The sequence below is a fragment of the Cebidichthys violaceus genome, unplaced genomic scaffold (genome assembly GCF_023349555.1).
Source record: "Cebidichthys violaceus isolate CVI_PGR_0920_01 unplaced genomic scaffold, fCebVio1.0.p SCAF_197, whole genome shotgun sequence".
Lineage (NCBI taxonomy): Eukaryota > Metazoa > Chordata > Actinopteri > Perciformes > Stichaeidae > Cebidichthys > Cebidichthys violaceus.
In genome coordinates, this window is record NW_027176369.1 from 1 (window position 1) to 18,769 (window position 18,769).

The 18,769-nt window shown below is 45.3% G+C and overlaps 1 protein-coding gene across 2 annotated transcripts in view; it reads left to right on the forward strand.

Moving 5' to 3' along the window:
• Positions 1–1,081: 1,081 nt before the first annotated feature.
• Positions 1,082–18,769, forward strand: part of scube3 (signal peptide, CUB domain, EGF-like 3) — a 68,910-nt gene continuing 51,222 nt past the window's right edge. For both annotated transcript variants that reach the window (XM_068714002.1, XM_068714003.1), the window contains exons 1-2: positions 1,082–1,527; positions 17,879–18,001. In XM_068714002.1, the coding sequence (XP_068570103.1) occupies positions 1,428–1,527; positions 17,879–18,001 (223 nt within the window). In that variant the 5' untranslated portion in view covers positions 1,082–1,427. The remainder of the gene's footprint in view (positions 1,528–17,878; positions 18,002–18,769) is intronic.

Sequence of the window (18,769 nt, forward strand, 5' to 3'; positions counted from 1 at the left end):
TAAACAAGCACTGGTTGTTAGTGATCGTACCTGAGGAACTGACTCATCTGAGTGTATTGTGAGCAGCTGCTGTAGTTATCCACAGGGAGTATTATTAAGAAAATCATATTTCATCATATTTTTTCACTTGTTCACTTGGGTTTCAGCTCTTCATGCAGCTCCAGCTCCAACAGGGAGATTAAATTGAGCTGAATAATGGTGCAAAATGAAAAACTCTAGGTTTTCATTTCCCATTTTCAAATATGCAATTTAGTGCTTTTCTCATTTGAACTTTTAACTCCATTCAGTAATCATTGAGGGTAAAGTCAAATTAAATAGTTTTAATAATGCCATCGTATCATATCGCCATCATATTTGGGTCCTGATGTGACTTTTTTGTCTCCTAAATGTCAACGTTTGTTGTTGACTAACCGTTTTATTAATGAACGCATTAATCTTCCATCAGCAGACACCATCACGTCAACGCTGCACCCCCCCCCCCCCCCCCCCCCCCCCCCCCCCCCCCACGACCCGTTGAAAATGGGCGCTTAATGGTGTGATGGTCGGCCTGGATGAGCCGCAGCTCCACACGGGCGAAGAACAAAATGCAATCTCCAGCTATTACTTTTCCCATCTGAGTCCTTTACAAATCCATCCGCCCTCTTGCCCCCCCCCCCCCCCCCCTTTCAGCCGACGTGAGGGGGGGGGGACTTTTTTTTTTTTTTTTTTTTGCGCAGGTGACACCGGCCAGGTGACTGCGCGAGCCCGAGCACGTGTTAGACGCAACCCCGGTCCACCTTCTCGCCGACCAGCACCAGTGTGCGTGTGTGTGTGTGTGTGTGCGTGTGTGTGTGTGTGTGTGTGTGTGTGTGTGTGTGTGTAATACATTCCTGCAGGACAAAAAAAAAGAGGAGAAAAAAAAAAAGGGAAACGGTGAGGGCCAGTCAGAGAAGAGAAGGAGCAGCAGAGGAGTCCGGAGCGCAGCGCGGACGCTTCTTCTCTCCTCCCCCTTCAGACCCCGCCGCTCCATCTCTCTCTCTTTCCCCTCTCTCTCTCCTCCCTCTCCTCTCTCTCTCTCTCTCTCTCTCTCTCTCTCTCTCTCTCTCTCGCTCTGTCGCTCTCCCCCTTTCTTAAATTGACATCGGTCTGGCTCGAAACATGATAACAGAAAAGCCTTCCTCCGCTCCGCGCCGCCGGGCTGTCCTCAACCCCGATCACTTGAAACTCGTATAAGCGAGGCGTAAAAGAGGAAACCGGATCGCGCGGTGTCCTATACCAGCGGGTGCTCAGAGGGAATAACAAGAGACCTTTATACCGCACGCACACACACACACACACACACACACACACACACACACACGCACACACGCCCTCTGCATGTGCTCTCGCGCGCATCGTATATATCTCAGAAAGTGCTCGCGTTCGAACTGTCGCTGTTAAAGTTAAACATGTATATGCACGCTTTGATACGCGCGAGCCTTGGATTTGTAGGCTTCTGCTTGGTCGCCTTTGTCCAACAGTCGGCTTCAGGAAGTAAAACCACTCAAGGTAAGTTTTTCACGTCAAAAGAAATAGCTTTTCTTTACTCCTGATGGCTGGGAATGCTCGGCTCGGCGCCTAATTGAATGCTTTTTTTTTTGGAGGGGGGGAAGAGGGGGGGGGGGGGGGAAGCCAACAGTGATGACACTTGATCAGCTGTCCAAAGGAATGGGACTTTAATTTAGGCTTAAACAAGTAGAAAAAGAGGAGTATTTGGGATATTAGAGCAAAGTTTTGGATCAAAATGATCTCTCAGTTTGATTCAAGCAGGCTCCTTCTGTTCATCTCACTTCATTCCTTTTTGTTTGTATTTATGCGGGAACATAAAAAAAAAGGCTCAATGTAAGTTTGACTGAGAGTTTTCTGCTGCCTGTGATCTTCAAACAGCACCATCGGTGTGAACAGTTATGTGTCCCAGCCCATCCTGCAGGTACCAGTAGTGAGACTACCGGGAGGTATTTGCCACGGTCCAGACAAAGTATTTGACACCGGCCTGTAACACGTTACACCGAGGAGTCTCTCGTCTGTCAGACACTGCAGCCACACAGCGCCGGGCCCATGCTGGGCTCGGCTGCCCTCTCGCTGCTCTTCCTCTCCCTGTGAGAAAAAAATGATTCAGACCAGGACGAGAGCCAGCCTGAATTTTTACAAACCCCTCGGCACCTTTACAGGAGCAAGGAAAGACACGCTGCTACACACTCAATTTGTGATTCAGCCTTTTCTCCTTCAGGGAGTTTTTCTTCTTTTTTTTTTTCTTTTCACCACTTCATTTTCCCACAATGCAAATGCCAAAGCCAGAGCTGCCAGGAGTATATGCGAAAGAAACGCCAAGTTTTTTCTTCTTCTTCTTCTTCTTCTTCTTCTTCTTCTTCTTCTGTGTGAGTGTCGATTGTGGCCCGGTGATGTTTCGCACACACAAAAAGACATCTCTCAGGCGGTCGACAAGGCAAAAAAAAGGGGAAAGGGGGTGGGGGGTGGGTGACTATTTTGCATCCTGGGTGGTCTGCCCCCCACTTGTGGGAAAACTCAATATTTACATTTTGCAATTAGAACTACTTTTTTTTTTTTTTTTTTTTCTCCTCACTTTATTTTCCACAACATCGATTACACACTTCCTTTGCGGCGTGGAAATGCCGCTGCGTCAGTGCCGGGGGGGGGGGGCGGGCCGTGACACGCACCTGTTTGTTGGCGTGGACGACGGCCGCTCGCTCGGCTTCTCCTGCGGTTTCCCGTTTGTTTTTTTGTGTCGGTGCGAGGTCGAGCGACTCGGCAGCGACGCGCTCTCTTTGTGTGTTTTTTCCCGGCTCCGCAGTTATTTGTGAGCATATTTTTTGTGCCGAACTGAAAAATAAATATCGCGTTTGATGTTTGGTGGCAACTCTGTGGCACGTCTTCAAGCTGGGAAGAATTTTTGGGGGGAAAAAAACTGGAGGGGATGAGCGATGAAGACTTATATATTGTCATCTCAATATTTATTCGATGCAGATGTTGCAGAGAAGAGTCTTTGTCTTTCATCAGTCAGTCTAATCACGGCACAGTGTTTCAGGCCTCGGTCATTACTCTAGGAAGAAGAAAAAAAAAAAGGGAGCGAGGGAGCAGTGGAATGAGGGAGGGCAGATTTGAGGATGTGGTGGAGAGAATGACAAAGAAGGGAAAAATGAGACCGGGTGAAAACAGGAGAGATTAAGGGTGCAGAGACAGACAGACAGTGAGAGAGAGAGAGAGAGAGAGAGAGAGAGAGAGAGAGAGAGAGAGAGCAGGTTTCTCAGTGAGCGAGCAGCAACAAGCGAGGGAAAAAGAGAAGGAAAGGAGCGAGGGGAGCCATGCACGTCATGGCAAATCACTTTCCCTCGAACGGAGTCGGGAGCTCTTCGTTAATGCGGCGGCACCAAGGCAACGGTTGGTGTGGGGCTGACATGCTGCTGTGGCTGGTTTGTGTTGGTGTAACCTCTGCTCCGGGGCCTGGGGGTCTCTAAAGACGCCCGGGCTGCCTGAGCGCGTATATATAGGAAGGCCAGATCCAGGCCCGGACACACTGTGGGAACCGAGCAGCCTTGGCAATGTGAGGAGGCCCAAGTGACGGGGAAGCTTACCTATAGAGATGCTGCCCGAGTCTCCACTGTGAGCGAGATGGAAAGGAAGAAGAAGACCCCCTCACCCCCCTCCATCACCCACCCACCCACCCACCCCCAACACTCACTCACTCACCCCTTTCCTTTTTCACCCAACTCTTGCTTTGTTTGCTTTGTCCTCCGCTTTCTTTTCCTTCGCACTTAATGAAGTAGCTGTGCTTTTTCTCTGTCAGCCACAAGCAACGGCTGCATTACACCCAGTGTGTCAGAGAGCTCGCTGTCAGCCCGCGCGCTATTTATATATTTTTTCTGCAACAAACTTAAAAAGCAGTCACAGCGCACAGCTCTCCTCTGTCCCCCTTTTCGTCGCTTTCCCCCCCGGTCTTGTCCGGCCCATTATGTGTTACTTGACAGAAAGCTGGATATGTTGCAGGTCTGTGTAAGCATGGAAGTGTCAGCATATGTGTGTGTGTGTGTGTGTGTGTGTGTGTGTGTGTATACGTGTAATTGGGACAGTGAGAGAGTGTATGTGGTTATTTGAACCGCTCTTTGAAACTGCATGTGGAGCCATTTTAATGGGGCTTTTATTTCTGCCCATGGCCTTGAACTTCTCTGAAGGTTCGCTGTTTAGAAGAAGAAGAAGAAGAAGAAGAAGAAGAAGAAGTAAAGACAGACGGGTGGACGCAGGCTGCAGCACCGTCTCTCTTTGACCGTGGCCGGTCGTTAAGTTTGCGTCGTTCCTCTGGCGCTCCTCTTTCATCACCGGTTTGCTCGTTGCGTACTCCCGACGAGCTCCCGCAGCGGTGTTTGTCGAGCTGTTGCTGTTATCCCCTCACAGGCTGGATGTGCCTTTTTTTTTTTTTTTTTTAAAAACAAGCAGACGAAAAAAGTCTCTTATTTGCCTGCCAGAGGTACCGGAGCGCACATTTTTGGCAAAGTCATTTTCAAACAGCCGGCGAATGGAAGATGCGTTCGGGTCAGCCAGGAAAAAAGAAGAAGACTCCGTGACTTTGAAAAGTTAAAGTGGCAATCTTGAAGATATTCATTTCAATAAATGTCTGTTCAGTCGCTATCGCTGAAGGAGGGTAACGCAGTGGTGATACGGCACCGCCGATAAGAGTATTGCAGTATTTGCAGTATTACGAATACCGGGAGTATTTGGTGACGTTTTCTCCACTACAATAACGGACCTGTGTACACAAATTCGGAAAACTTGAAGCACGTGTATCAACAAAAAGACTCCAGAGTGCTAAACCTCAGCACAATTTCATTGTTCTCACGCAAAGAGAAATTCAAAATCACCCAAGACTAAAATCTATAAATACTGTATTTAAGTATCGAAGCGCTAAACGAGCACGTGAACGAGCTCTAGTAGAAACCCCCAATACAAGAATGAACCTGAGAATGAGCATAATACGTCTTCTCTAGAGATCGCCGCCTCAAGTGTTTGAGGACGTTTTATTTTTTGATTGCTAGCTTAAGTGACGCGTCGCTCTTCGGTCTCTCCTACGCGTTACTTCTCACTACATCAAAGCTCCCTTTCACACAAACACGATGTACTCTCTCTCGCTCTCTCTCGTCTCCTCTGTTCCTCTGCAGCAGGTATGCTGGTGTCAGACGGTCGCGTTCTCGTTATGATCGGAGCGTCTGAGGCAGGGTTGAGCCTCCGGGGGTTGGCCCTCAGTCACTCGCTGATGATGAGGGTGGGTGGAGGGGATATCAATCCGGCTTCACTTTACCGCTCAGCAGACGCACTCAGGAGAGAGAGAGAGAGAGAGAGAGAGAGAGAGAGAGAGAGAGAGAGAGAGAGAGAGAGAGAGAGAGAGAGAGAGAGAGAGAGAGAGAGCGAGCATCTTGCCTGACAAGTGGTGCTCCCGACAACCGGCGTACATGTTGTTACAGAGCAGGGAGATTATTATCTTGGCATTACTTGAGTGGTGAAACACTTGATAACAATTCTGTCCCAAGAGCGATGCGGTATGAATCACGAAAAAAAAAAAAAAAAAAAAAAAACCCCACTTTGATCTGTGGGTGTGTTGTGAGTACAAGCGAATGTGTCTTGACTGCGATGAGTGATTTTGGACTAGATGGTAATGGTTGCACTTAGCAGGCAGAAGTGTTTTTCACTCCTCACAATGAGGCTCCATGATGGACAGGATTCTTTAAAATGGTTGAAGTTTATTGTGCCTGTTAATGTTCTTTAGTTCCATGGCCAAGCTGCAGCTCGATGCGTGCGTCTTAGTTTGGTTTCAGGGCATGCAGGCCGCAGCTACGTACAAAACGGTGTTTACAGGCGCATGTAGAAGTCGAAGCCGTCTGGTGCGAGCCGTGTGACCCGTGGCGATCCGGCGGGCCTTCGTTCTGGACAGTTGCTCACTTTCATCCTCGCCACTGGAATGTAAAAACCAAGAGTTTTTCCTCTCTGCAACAGACTGGCAAAGACATTCTGGCCTCAAGAAATGTGACTTCCACACTCAAGGTCTCCAAACTAGAATCTCAATAAGTGCACTTTCCAAATGATTAGCATTTAATCCAGTTTCTCCTGGAAATAGTTTTTGTAAGAAAACTGCGTATTTTGCTAGACTTTTCTTTGTTAAAATGAGAAATATGGTTTTTATTCCGCTCGGTTGCAAGGATAAAGTTCTGCACTGCATCTCTCTGTAGGACTTTAAGAATTCATCACCATCACATGACGAGCTTCCAGCAATAATTTAAATATAGCGCAACATTTTTAAGACACACTTGTGCATGCAGCTGAGAATAACTGCAGCGTTGTGCATGTTTGCGGTGTAGTCCCGCCTCCCACCTCGTTCACTGGCCAGGAGGTTGCGGTTGCACAGGCACCGCGACGCGTTACTAGCAGCCGGAAACCTCCGGTTCTGCAGAGAGAACCCGATGTGGAAGTGTCTTAAAACTTGCATTCTCTCTAGTGTCCACCAGGGGGCGACTCCTCTGGTTGTATAGAAGTCTAGTCTAAAATGACTCTACTTCTCTCTTGATTTATTCCCTCAGTAAACATTGTAAACATGAGTTTATGGTCTTAATCTCTAGTTTAATCTCTTCTTCAGAACAGCATGATGTTCTGTTAGTAAGTTATGGTCCATTTAGAGCGTGCTTTAGGGCGGGCTGACTTTGATTGACAGGTCGCTGCTGCTGCTGCTACCAGAGCCGTATACTCCATCTCTACGTCTCTCCTCCGCGTTCCAAATATGGTAACTTCTGTTCATTAGTTGTGACAAAAACAAAACATGGCGACAGATCCAAGATGGCGACGGCGTAATCGCCGCGATGACTACATGCACTTCTTATATACAGCCTGTGGTTACTAGCCTGCTTTTGAGCTCTAGTCAGTAAAAATGTATTGGTGACGTGATGATATCATACAAACATGAATAATGTTTCACAGCAATATGTAATAGATATTAGAGAGGGACTTATGACATGGTTGCTTACACTTGCTTTGAGCAGCGTATAATAAATTATTAAAATTACTGATGCCAAGATTTTTTTTCTTTAAATCTAAGCAAATATTTAATAATTTTTAGTTTGTATGCAAATAACCGCTATAGACGACAATAACAAAGTCAAAGGATGACATTTGAAAAACGGTAATTCTAAGATTCCTGTGATTTGTTTAGTGTTTGTGTGTGTGTGTGTGTGTGTGTGTGTGTGTGTGTGTGTGTGTGTGTGTGTGTGTGTGTGTAGGGTCAGAGTATGATCATCATTTCTGCTTTTCCTTCAGTTTGCTTAACATTATATTCAATAACTGCCTCTTCTCATCATCTGCATGCATGTAGTGAATTAACAAACTTTGTATGCCGTACGAATGGTGGGTCACAGCCAGACGGAACCTAAGCGGTCCATGTTGCCCCCCCCCCCCACACCCCCCCGGGGTTGAACCCACCAGCTGTTGAGATTGCTCTGTCATGGTACCTTTTCCTCCCTTTAAGTCACCTGATCAGCAGCTATAGCGAGGCCCCTGCGTTGGTTGCGGGGCTGTGGACTTGCTATGCGACAGACAGAGCAGAAGTAGTCGAATCAACCGAAACTTTCCCCGAGAACAACTGCTTTTTGTGTGCAACGCACCAGAGTCCAGCGGTGAGAAAACATTCAGAACCCTCAACACTGAGGAGTAACGGGTGCAGAGAGCTTGTTTATTTAGCGAAAGGCTTTAATCGGAACAATATGTTCCAAATGAGTCCTGTGATGCTTCTCTCAACTGCGGCATTGTGGTTAAAATTAGAAATCTCTCTCTCTCTCTCTCTCTCTCTCTCTCTCTCTCTCTCTCTCTCTCTCTCTCTCTCTCTCTCTCTCCGGCTTCCCATCTCTTCCTCTCTGTCCCTCTCGCCCTTGTCAGTGGCCTTTGTTCTCTGTGCAGATGCGGCACTGTGCTGACAACATCCCTGTTGGTTTCGGGGGAGGATGGAGTCAGCAGCGTTGACGGCACTCTGACCCCGCAGTCTTAAAACTCACCTCCAGAGCGGCTCGCTGAGGAGCCTCAGTGCCGTCCCTCGGCCAGCTGCGGTGGCTCGTCTTCATCATTAATCCTCTAAACCCCGCCCACCCCACTGAGCCCACGTTTTGTTTTTCCTCTTCCATTACTCACTGATTGGGGATACTGTGACTCAGGAGAAGATATCAGTGGGACCGTCATGTCGGCCTCTGAACTTTTTCCCCGGGCCTACGGCTGTCGCTCCACCGTCCTTCCTCCTCTCTCGCCCTCTCTTCCCCGCTCCCCTCTGTGACCTCTCGGCTGAATAATGGAGCTGCGTCTCTCTTTGAGCGGGGGGGGGTCAGCGAGGGACGTCATTAGGCCGGTCTGCGGTGGTCAGCGTTGTTGGAGGGGGGTTGGGGGTCAGAGAGAGCCTTGTTTACAGACTGTGTGTGTTTACATTCCTGATGGTGAGCGCCAGCTTTAGAGACTGCTGGAAGTGAAAGGAAATGCTCTTATTCTGCTTAGTAATGGAAAAATCCAACCCAGTACATCAAGGAATCCAGATGAGAAGAAAAAACCAGCCTAGTTATTTATTTGGTGGGTTCTGGCCAATGTATTCTGGGTAGAAAGGGGGATGACTTCACTGATGAATATGAGACTTCCTCAATGGACAAAGGCATGGGAAAAAAAACACACGGCGACCCTGTGCAGTATTTAATCACCAGATAGATATTTATCGCAGACTGTAATAGTTTATACTGTTGATTACTGGCAAGCACTGGTTGTTCATGGCTTTTTCTTTTAAATCGTTGCACCATCCGTCATTGCAGGCATGTGGGCTGCAACTAAGGGTTACATTCATAATCAATTAATCTACCGATTAATCATTTGGTCTATAAAAAAAAGATGCATTTTACTTTTGTCCGACAAACGTTTTTTTCTTCTTCTTCAGTTTACTGTCACAGAACTAAGAAAACAAGGAAATATATTGAAATTGCTGGAATCGGATCATTTGTTTTGTTAATTGATCAACGAATTAGCTGCTGATTCATTTTCTCGTGATAAACTAAACAATTCATCAACTACTGGTTGTAGCTCTACAGACACTCAGTCTTCTGCAGTGATCACAGTCCCTGACATTCTGTGGTGGTCCGTGGTCGCTCACATGTTTAGGGTCCTTCCATTGGCCAGGTGGAAAGCTATATTATATGTATAAAGCAGTGAGTATTGTTTCATATTGCTGTGTACGGATGCTTCCCGTCAACTAGCAGTCTAGATAAGTGGAAGGGAGCATTTTGGCTTTCTTTAAATGACAAAATCTGACACTAATATTTGTATAATTATATAAACATATTCAGAGTTGTCAGACATGACATTGTGCTTCACGGATTAATCACAGGGTACAGTTTGAATTTAGCCAGTAACACGTTTTTTAGGGAAAGCTATGCAGCAGGAAGACTATCTGAGACGTCTACACGGAGGAAAACAAGGCATTATCCAAGGTTGACGTGTCTCACATTCATTTGAGCTTTTAATAATAATAGCAATAATTAATCGGCAACTGTTAAATTGCGATGTTTTACGCTAAAATGCCAAACTTTTGCTGGTTCCAGCTGTTCAGAGGAGGCTTGACTTGATACAGATTTCAGATCTTTGGGTTTTGGAACGTTGTTTGGACAAAGCAAGACGTAAAAGATGTCTGACTGAATTTTATAGACAAAAGTTGATGAATGGATAATTTGATGCAGAAAATAATAATAATGGCTGCAGCCCTACATCCAACAAATATTTTTGGGTTGGAATGCAGGTCGCTTGACCAATCGTCTAATTTGTTGATTTTCATGCGTTTTCAGTGGCAAATACATCTCAGGAAAATCTGAAAGAAAGTTTTGCGCCAGACTTTCCCCTCCTCGTGTAAAAACCTCTCATTGAACTCCCCTCGCAGCAGCGACGGAGAGGCCATCAGACGCTCGTGTGAGTGACATGTTGCCGTTGCGTGATTACGCCGCCTCACAGCATTTTAAACGCAGCATACATCCAGCCAGTTCCAGCCCGCTCAACTTCCCATTCCTGAGCTTTTTTGTAGTTAACGTCCGCTTCCCGGTTTACACAGAGAAGCGTTCACTTTATACCCCGCTTTGACAGGAAACAACTAAAAATATCACACTTCTGCTGTAATTTGCTACATTGCCATCTGTACAGTTGGGTACTGTATCTGGTTAAAGCAACCGCCAATGAATGTAATTGCTGTGTGCAGAGGGGAGAGAGTGTCATGTCAGTTAGCTCTGGTTGTATAAATATAAGGTACACAGCTGGACTCAGTGCCACCCTTTCCGTATATATATATATATATATATATATATATATATGCGCGAGGCCAAGGAGTCATTAACGGCGGACGACATGCCAAGAAGGGTAAAAAATCCCTTGAAAGGTACAAATTAATTTCTTGTCACTTTGGCCCCTTATGGGAAACGCTTACAAGTTACGCTCAGTTATTCAGTGCGGTACGTATTAGACCTCTGACACTTTCCTCTCTCAGTATTACTCTATGATTCACTTAATTACTGTAATATGTGTTTTTCTTCTGGAGGTGGTCCGGAGGTCTGCGAGTCTATTAAGGCCACGCAATGCGAAAGGAAAGGCACACGGGCCCCCAGCTGCTTGGTCTATGATCAAAATCAGAAGAAATCCTCATTACTTAATTAGAGAGCTTGAGCCTGAGGAGTGGAGCGAGGTGAGTCCGCTTCCTCTTTACTCTGCAGTCTCAACAAAGGCATCAACAGACTGAAGGAGCAGATATGAAGACCATGAATACACTTCAGTTATACATCAGCGTTTGCATATTACAGACTCAGACAGTTGTAGGATCTCATTCAGCCGTACTCTCAAAGGGTCACTATATTTCCACCGCTCCATAATATATTAGAACACTTTATTAATCTCTAGAGGGGAAACTAGCTCCTTGGATAGAGGAAGCTGTGACTGTGCGTTCAAATGTAATAAATATGACTGGAGTTTGGCACTGCTTTTGATTAAATCTGTAAAATGAGAGTGATGAATGAATGAACGAATACAATCTTAAGGAGTTTATTTCACAAAGACTATGCTCAATATATAAATTAGATGCCCCAAAAATGTTAAAGCCTTACGTCTTCAAATGTTAGAATTTGCAGATGTTCTTGGTCTTACACTAGAGTTGAATAAATAATGTTTGCAGACCAATGAAATGCTAAACTTAGGAATCGCCGTAATGAGCGGTTCTGGAGAACAAGAGCCTGCAAGCGGCATATTCGGGGAGCCCGAGCGATCGGCTCGTTCCGGATGAGCGTGAGCAACCCGAAGATAATCAGCAGATTATTCAATTACGAAAATAATCTTCGGTTTAAGCCCTGATGTAACCAAAGAGGCACTCCAGCCATTGCACTAGTACAAGACTCACGAGAAGCATCTCGCAAAAGAATTGAGAAAATATTTGCAGCAGAGGTCGAGATATCAAGTATTCGTTCAACTTTTAAAAAACGTATTTCATTCAGTGCGTCCATGTCCCTTCAGGCCATTCTACTGCTGTTTGTACGAGCTGAGTAGTACTCCCTCGTCAGTAATCTGATAAGACAATCAGTAGATATACGCAATAAAATAAAAACTCCTGCGTATATAAACGAGTCTTTCAGCACGCGAACATGAAGTTGACCTCCTTAAACTCAGCTCCCATCTTCTTGTTCATTTTCCAGCTTCGGCCTCAGATTAATCTGAGGCTTCATGGTTGGTGGACACAAGCAGGGAGGGACCCGGGGAAGGGGGAGTGGGGGGGGGGTTTGAAGTCCTGATCACAGTTTCTGAAAGCACAGGATCAGTCGGCGGTCGTGATTCCCAAACATTTAGAGTGTGTGAAGGATGAGTGTAAATATCCCGAATGGAAGCAGTTGATATTTTTATTCGCAAGTTTTTCAGAGGCTTGCTGGACAGCCAAACAGTGTGTCCCTTCATTAGCTGAGGGGGATCTGGGCAAGAAGAAGAAGAAGAAGGGGGGGGGGGGAATGCTAAATTTTGTGTTAATGTTGACGTCTGCATTTCATCAAAACCATAGTTTTTTTTTCTGCTGCCCTGCGCGTTTTGAAAATCCACACCCAGCCATAGTTCCTGTCCTTTCCCCAACCTCACTTCCGCTCATTAATGGGTAACACATATATATATATATATATATATATATATATATATATATATATATATATACATAGCATGTAGACACATTCAGTGTGCTGATATTAATGTGGTGTGCTGCAAATGTGCTACATTGATTTAAAGAAATTAGCAGTTTTGATTTTGGTTCGTCAAGACAGATTATTATTGGTGTAAATGAGCTCATTTCAACGTCCTCCGCTTATTGTTTGCTTCTCTTTGAGCCGTGCAGAATGACGTGCGTGCGGAGTTCATATTCATCTGCAGAACTTCAATCTTGAGTTTAAGATGAGAACGTACGAGCGTGACGTCGGTGAATCCCGGCTATGTTTGGAAGCCGGTCGAGGATGGAGACGTCTCGTTAAACTTTGGAAATGAACAAAACAATATTTGCATATCCGTAGATCCTGGATTCTTTCCGATGAGGGTGAAGGAGTAGAAGTCATTTTAAGAACTTTTAACAAGGTATTCATTGAAATATGCATTTGTATGTGTCTTGAAACATGTCTGGAGGGGATTTTGAAGTGTTCTCTCTGCTGCTCTGTACCTAAAGTAATTATCCTGACCTTAACCCCATCCTGCACAACCACAACCTCTAAGTATAGTGTAAGTGTGGTTCTAAGACGGATAATTACAATACTTGTTCCTTTGTAATTATGCGCGGTACGACAAACGCTGTGATCCGAGGAACACCTTTTTTATGGACTTGAACCCGGCACCCTTCCGTCCTGTCCGCCGCGAGAGGAGCCCCTTAGAAACCATTTCATCTGAGGCTGCTTTTCGTCGAGCAGGAATGTTTTAACGCGGCTCTCCGGCTGACTGGATGCATCACTCGGTCCGTATTATTGTGACTATTATTTAAGTTCCGCTGGTGTCGGCGGGTCCGCTCAGTCTATTTCTGTATCTGAAGGAAAGGTGATGGCTTGGAGGGGGGGGGCAGGTTTGGAGCAAAGCAAACAGCGAGGGTCTCAACACTCAAAGTAAACACTACCCTATGTTTGAACTACACGCCTTTCGGCCCTACAGTTCTCCCACACACTCTGCGCTCTGGCCTCCTGAGTTTTATTCCTGCTAACGCCCCCTCGAGCCGGCCCAGCTAAATACACTGCTTATCCCAGGGTCCTCCTCATAAATCAGGCAGGAAAAGCACCTCTGACAGGGTCTCACCTCCACGACCAGCAGCTCTCGACTTGCATGTAGGGACTACTTTTAGAAGAAAAAGGACTCACGGCTTTTCAGAGTAACTTCCTTAATAACCGTCTCCGAGGACATTCGGATGTTGTTATCCGGATACAATGTTGATACAATTCTAATAAATGCTATTTCTGTAAAAATGTAACGTCTGCCTTGCCGAGTCAAGAGCATGCGACGATGCATTTAGGGATTTGGGAGTTCGACACGCGGCAAAGTTTAAAGTTTTATTGAGCGTACGATGGAGCGTGAAGTGAATCTGTTTCACAGAAAACACGCTTCCTTATTGCACAACTTTGTTTTCGTCCAACGACATCATCGAATTCAGAACTCTTGAGAACGTCAGCGGGTTTAAACACAGACTCGGAGCTATTTGTGGCTTTAATGCGTTCAAGTGCATGAACCAGAGGAGAGCTGCAACAGCAGCAATATTGAAAATGACACATTCCCCGGAGGAAACCGCTTAAACATCTGAGCGTTGCCCAACATCTCTTTCTTCTTCGGTTTTTTGTTGTTTGGACTTTGTTTATTCATCCTTGTCTCGAAGCGCCGGCTTCATCCTCCGCTGCCTTAACTTGTTCCCAACAACTTTAATTCCTCAACACAAAAGAATGAATCTTTTCATCTCGGGCATGAGTCAATTACCGAGGCAGCGTTGCTGAGCGCGCCGCATGTTTTTTGTCTTCGAGCGTTCGGAGGAGCCTCCTCTGGACTGAACAGAAGAGTATACAAAGAATGTATTGATTCTGACATGTTTATTTCCATGGAAAAGACATGTTAGCTTTCCAACAAGAACAGCACAATTATCTTTTGTCGTCCATTTGTCTGTTGGAACACTCCCAGTAACTCTTATGTGTGGGATTCTTTTTTTTTTTTTGCTTTGACGGACGCAGGCTATTGTAGTTTGTGGGTTAGGGTTTCTTAATTTGTTTTCATTTCATGTTGTGCAGCTCACACCAAAGGAAATGGCAATGTGGGACTCACAAATTGCTTGTCTCATTGTGTCCCGGTTGATTTCCAGATCTCGGTAAATGGGTTTTTCCCCGCAGACAAAACAGTTTTCACAGGCGGTTATTTCTCTCACGTTCACGTTCGCCGTTAGTGGAGTGTAACTGTACCATGCCGCCAAAGTTACAAGTGATATTTGCACAAAGATGTGCATCTATAAAAGGGTTCCAGCCACCCTTTTATAGATTGGATCAGCTTCTGCACAGTTAGTTACATAATTTAGGTGATTTTACCAAAATGTAGAGGCTGTTTTGTTTGTTTAAAACCCTGCATGCATAGCAAACTGCTCTCTTGCATCATTTCAAATTTCACTAAAATTATGATATATTATGTCTCTCATAGGCGTGCAAATCAAGTCGGGAACATTTAGTAATTCACAGCTGAAGCAGGAGTCCGAGCCGAAGCAGCTGTTGAACACTTTCGGGCCAGTTGTGAGTAATCTGTTTAAAACAGTCAATTAATCAAATGTTTTCAAAAGTGTGAATCACTGCAAACCACGAGAGGTCCTGGAGCATCGAGCACTAGAACTATGAGACTGATGGGTCCAGCAGGATGCGAGATACACAGGAGACAGACACAGAGACGCACACGCTCACTGATGCACACATGATCTCCCGGCGGAGACGATAACGCAATGAAACTGTTCGGGCTTTGGCGAAAACCGACATAATTGACCGTTTTTTCTGCACTCTTTGTATATTTGTGTCTTTAATTTCACCATTGACCTTTTAGCTGATGTGTTTAGCTGTCGATCTTTGAATCGTACTCGCAGTTTTCCGACCTCTCGTGTGTGTGTGTGTGTGTGTGTGTGTGTGTGTGTGTGTGTGCGCGTGTGTGTGTGCGCACGTGTGCTTCTCAAAGTGATTTTCATCAACCTTGCCGACTTGGTAAGATAAAGAGAACTGATGCTCCAGATGGGAACATTAATAACAAGATGAAAAAAAGAGAAGATTCTTTGAGATTCTGTCATAATGAAAATTAATTACAACAGAGACTTGGCACCAAGAAAGCTGACAATAAGACAGATATTTTGTTGTGATTAATGCGTCCTCTGTTGAAAAACCCTTCCTCACACGGCCTCTCCTGCTCTGATCCCGGTGAGGAGGAAAGACCCAGGCTGCTACTTAAGGAGAATCTATGTCGTTCTCGCATAATATGAATCGATGCAGGGCTTTGGGGAGCTCGTGCGTCACTAAATGGCTTTGTGGAAACTTGGCAAGAGAGGAGCCACAACTGTCTCAGGTGCTATAGTCTTTACTGAAATGTAAACACTATACAAACGCACAAAATCCGACACAACTGTATGAAAGAAAAAGCCCTCAGCTGGTATCACTTTACTCGGACATGCTCGGTGTTCACGCTCAGCCTTTTGTGTCAGCTGACGGAAAGCAGATGTTTAACATGTCACTTTGACGTCTCCATTTTGACTCGGACGTTTAATAGTGTTGAGGAGAATGTAGCCGTCCAGACTAAATTATTGAATAGTTGGATTCAGATGAAATGTTGTGCAAATATTGCCCTCCAAGGGGATACATCCTACTGTATTTTGCTGATCCCATGACTTTTCCTCTAGAGCCAGCAGCAAGTTGACATTTTAGTTATTTTTAGTGAAACAACTATTGGATGGATAGTAATGCATTTTTATATGTTGCCCTCAGGTTGAATTGGGAGCACTTTGGTGATCCTGTAACCTTTAATATGAAATAAGCAAAATGAATAGATCCTATAGAGAGAACCACACAACATGTTGTGTACCGGGCTGGATTTTTTTTGTGATTTGTACCTTATTACAAATGTCAGTATGATTTAGAATTAGTTGGAATTAAATCAGGAAGTTGCAGTTCAACATGTGAGCTTGTTGGTGTTCTGATTGTGGCTGTGGGTACGGATGACTGTTGTCATCCGATCATGCCGGGACGCATTAACTGTCAAGTCCGTGCGCTTTGAGATCGCGTCTCGCTCCCATCGGGAATCCGGGTCAGCCGAACTACGTGCCGAGGTGGCCTGGCTCGCATCTCAGTGAGTCGCGGACCACATGTGGCCACGATCCGGACCGTGTATCAAACGCAGGTCTCGCATCATCTACCGGGTCTCACATGAGAAGAGAGGGGGAAAAAAAACAGGGGCTGGAGCACAGCTGAGACCTGCTCATGAAAACTCATGAAAACCCAAACATTTCCTTATTTTTCCGCTTCAAAATAAACTTTTAGGGACTTTTATTTTGTGAAGAATTTAAGGGAAACTACGTCTGAATTAGCAGAGCTTTGTTAGCAGGTATACTCTTCAATAAAAAAAGGAAGAACTTATTGGTAGCTGTGCCTCCTTCCCGTAGCAATACCGGCATTAACACGGCGCTATTGTGATGTTTCCACTATTCTGGCCCCGAAGGTGTCGAAGCCCCCCCCCTTTTGTAATGTCTATTTTACATTGTGACACCGATTCTCAACGGACTGTTGTGCATTCTGCGCCGTCACTGTCCCATCAGACTTCCTGACCTCCAGGAATAGGCAGATATAGGCAATATGCTAAGCTGATGGGGGTTTAGGTTGCAGGTCATTTCCCAGTGGGATCAGCCGGCTCCTGCAGAGGGCTTGTGATAAGAGTGGATATTGGAAGCTATGTAAACCTTGTTAAGCTGCCCTTCCCCTGTGTGCAGGGGGTAATCCTAAACACCTGGGCTAGTTAACTGGGATTTGGTGGGATTAGGGGCTCCGTGAGGCAAACCTGATCATGCTTCTGGTTAAATCCATTTCCATTCTTATCTTTTCACATTCTCTCTTTTTAGAATTCAAAACTCAATCCAGCAGTTAATAAAAAGTTTATTTTTGATCTGTTATTCAGGGTTATGAGAACTGGTCGAGCATAAATGTGATCCATTAGTCTGGGCTCGAACGTCCCGCTTTGATCGAAGTTAATACCGTACGCTACTCTTCAACTCTCAAATGTGTTGTTGTCAGACTGAAATATCTGAACAAGTATCGGATGGATTTTTGATCAAATACCTGCAAAACGAATGAGATTACCAAAAATGCATCGTACAAGACTTTATCGCTGTATTATAATAACAATATGGGATGTTGCGGTTCACAGTCGGCATCTTCGTGGGCCCCGAGACGGTATTGTTGTAACCATTTATTTTTCTTAATTCTATTGTTATTCAGGCTTTTATTAGATGTTTCTTTTTGTCAAAATGTCAGGAGCCTTTGTTTCAAAGGCAAACGTCCAGCTGGTCTGTTAAAGGTCAACGCAGCAAACCTGTTTGTGTTCCTAGTTTTGGAACAAATGGCAGCAGTTTAACCAGACTTAACCTCACAACCACGGGACGATGATTTGCATTCATGTTCGCTCTCTTTGTTCTTTTACTCTTTAAGTGGTGAAATGTAGTACAATCATGGAGTTTGAAGCTATGTCGCCATCAACGCGAATGTTTCCTCTTCATCCACTAACCGCCTCCCTCTTTCCTCCTTCCTAGATGTGGACGAGTGTGCGGAGGCGCTTGACAACTGCAGCATCGACGCCATCTGCCAGAACACCCTGAAGTCATACAAATGTATCTGCAAGTCGGGCTATAAAGGGGACGGCAAACATTGCGAAGGTAACTGTGTTTTAACGGAGTCGTCTGCCGCGGTTGGAGGCACAAAACTCCTGCTCCCCTCTGCCGGAGCGCAGGGAGGACTTTGACTGTACATTGAAGTTAAAAAAGAGAACTTTTCCTCATGTTGATTTGCCTTATCCATCTGACCGTAAAGCCCCTCTGGGCCAGTGACAGGCTTGATAAGACCTTCTGTCTCGCTCAACATAACTCATTAGCTTTAAGGCTCTCCCTGAAGAGGGAGGAGAGAGAGAGAGAGGGAGAGAGAGAGACGAGGGAGGGAGGGAGCGGCAGGACGGAGGAAGGGGAAAGCCAGGTGCAGAGTGCTCCTTTGTGACAAGATGAAATGAAGCAGTAAATTTCCTACACATGTTGGAGGGAGAGAATTAAGATAGCGGCTGAAACGGCGGTCAGAGGCCCCCGCCGAGCAGTCGGGGATATTTCCAGAGGCAAGAGGCAGGCTGTCAAGACACACGTCTGTTTTTCTAGGCTTTTCGAACGTGCCCAAAGCCTCCGGATCATTATATTCCACCATTTTTATTGGTGTTATTACAAAACCATATTTCACAATGTCATTTTTTTTTTTTTTTTTTTGCTTACTATTATTATTCTTTCATTTACTTGACCGAGTGTTTTTCGTGGCCTCCTGCCCGCGGGTCATAAAAGTTTGCTTTATTGAATCTATTGTAAAAATACGTGCCAGGTTGGGTTTCCACTGAGCTGAAGGTCAGCCGACGTTCATAAAAATGAGGAAACATCACGAAAGCGTTT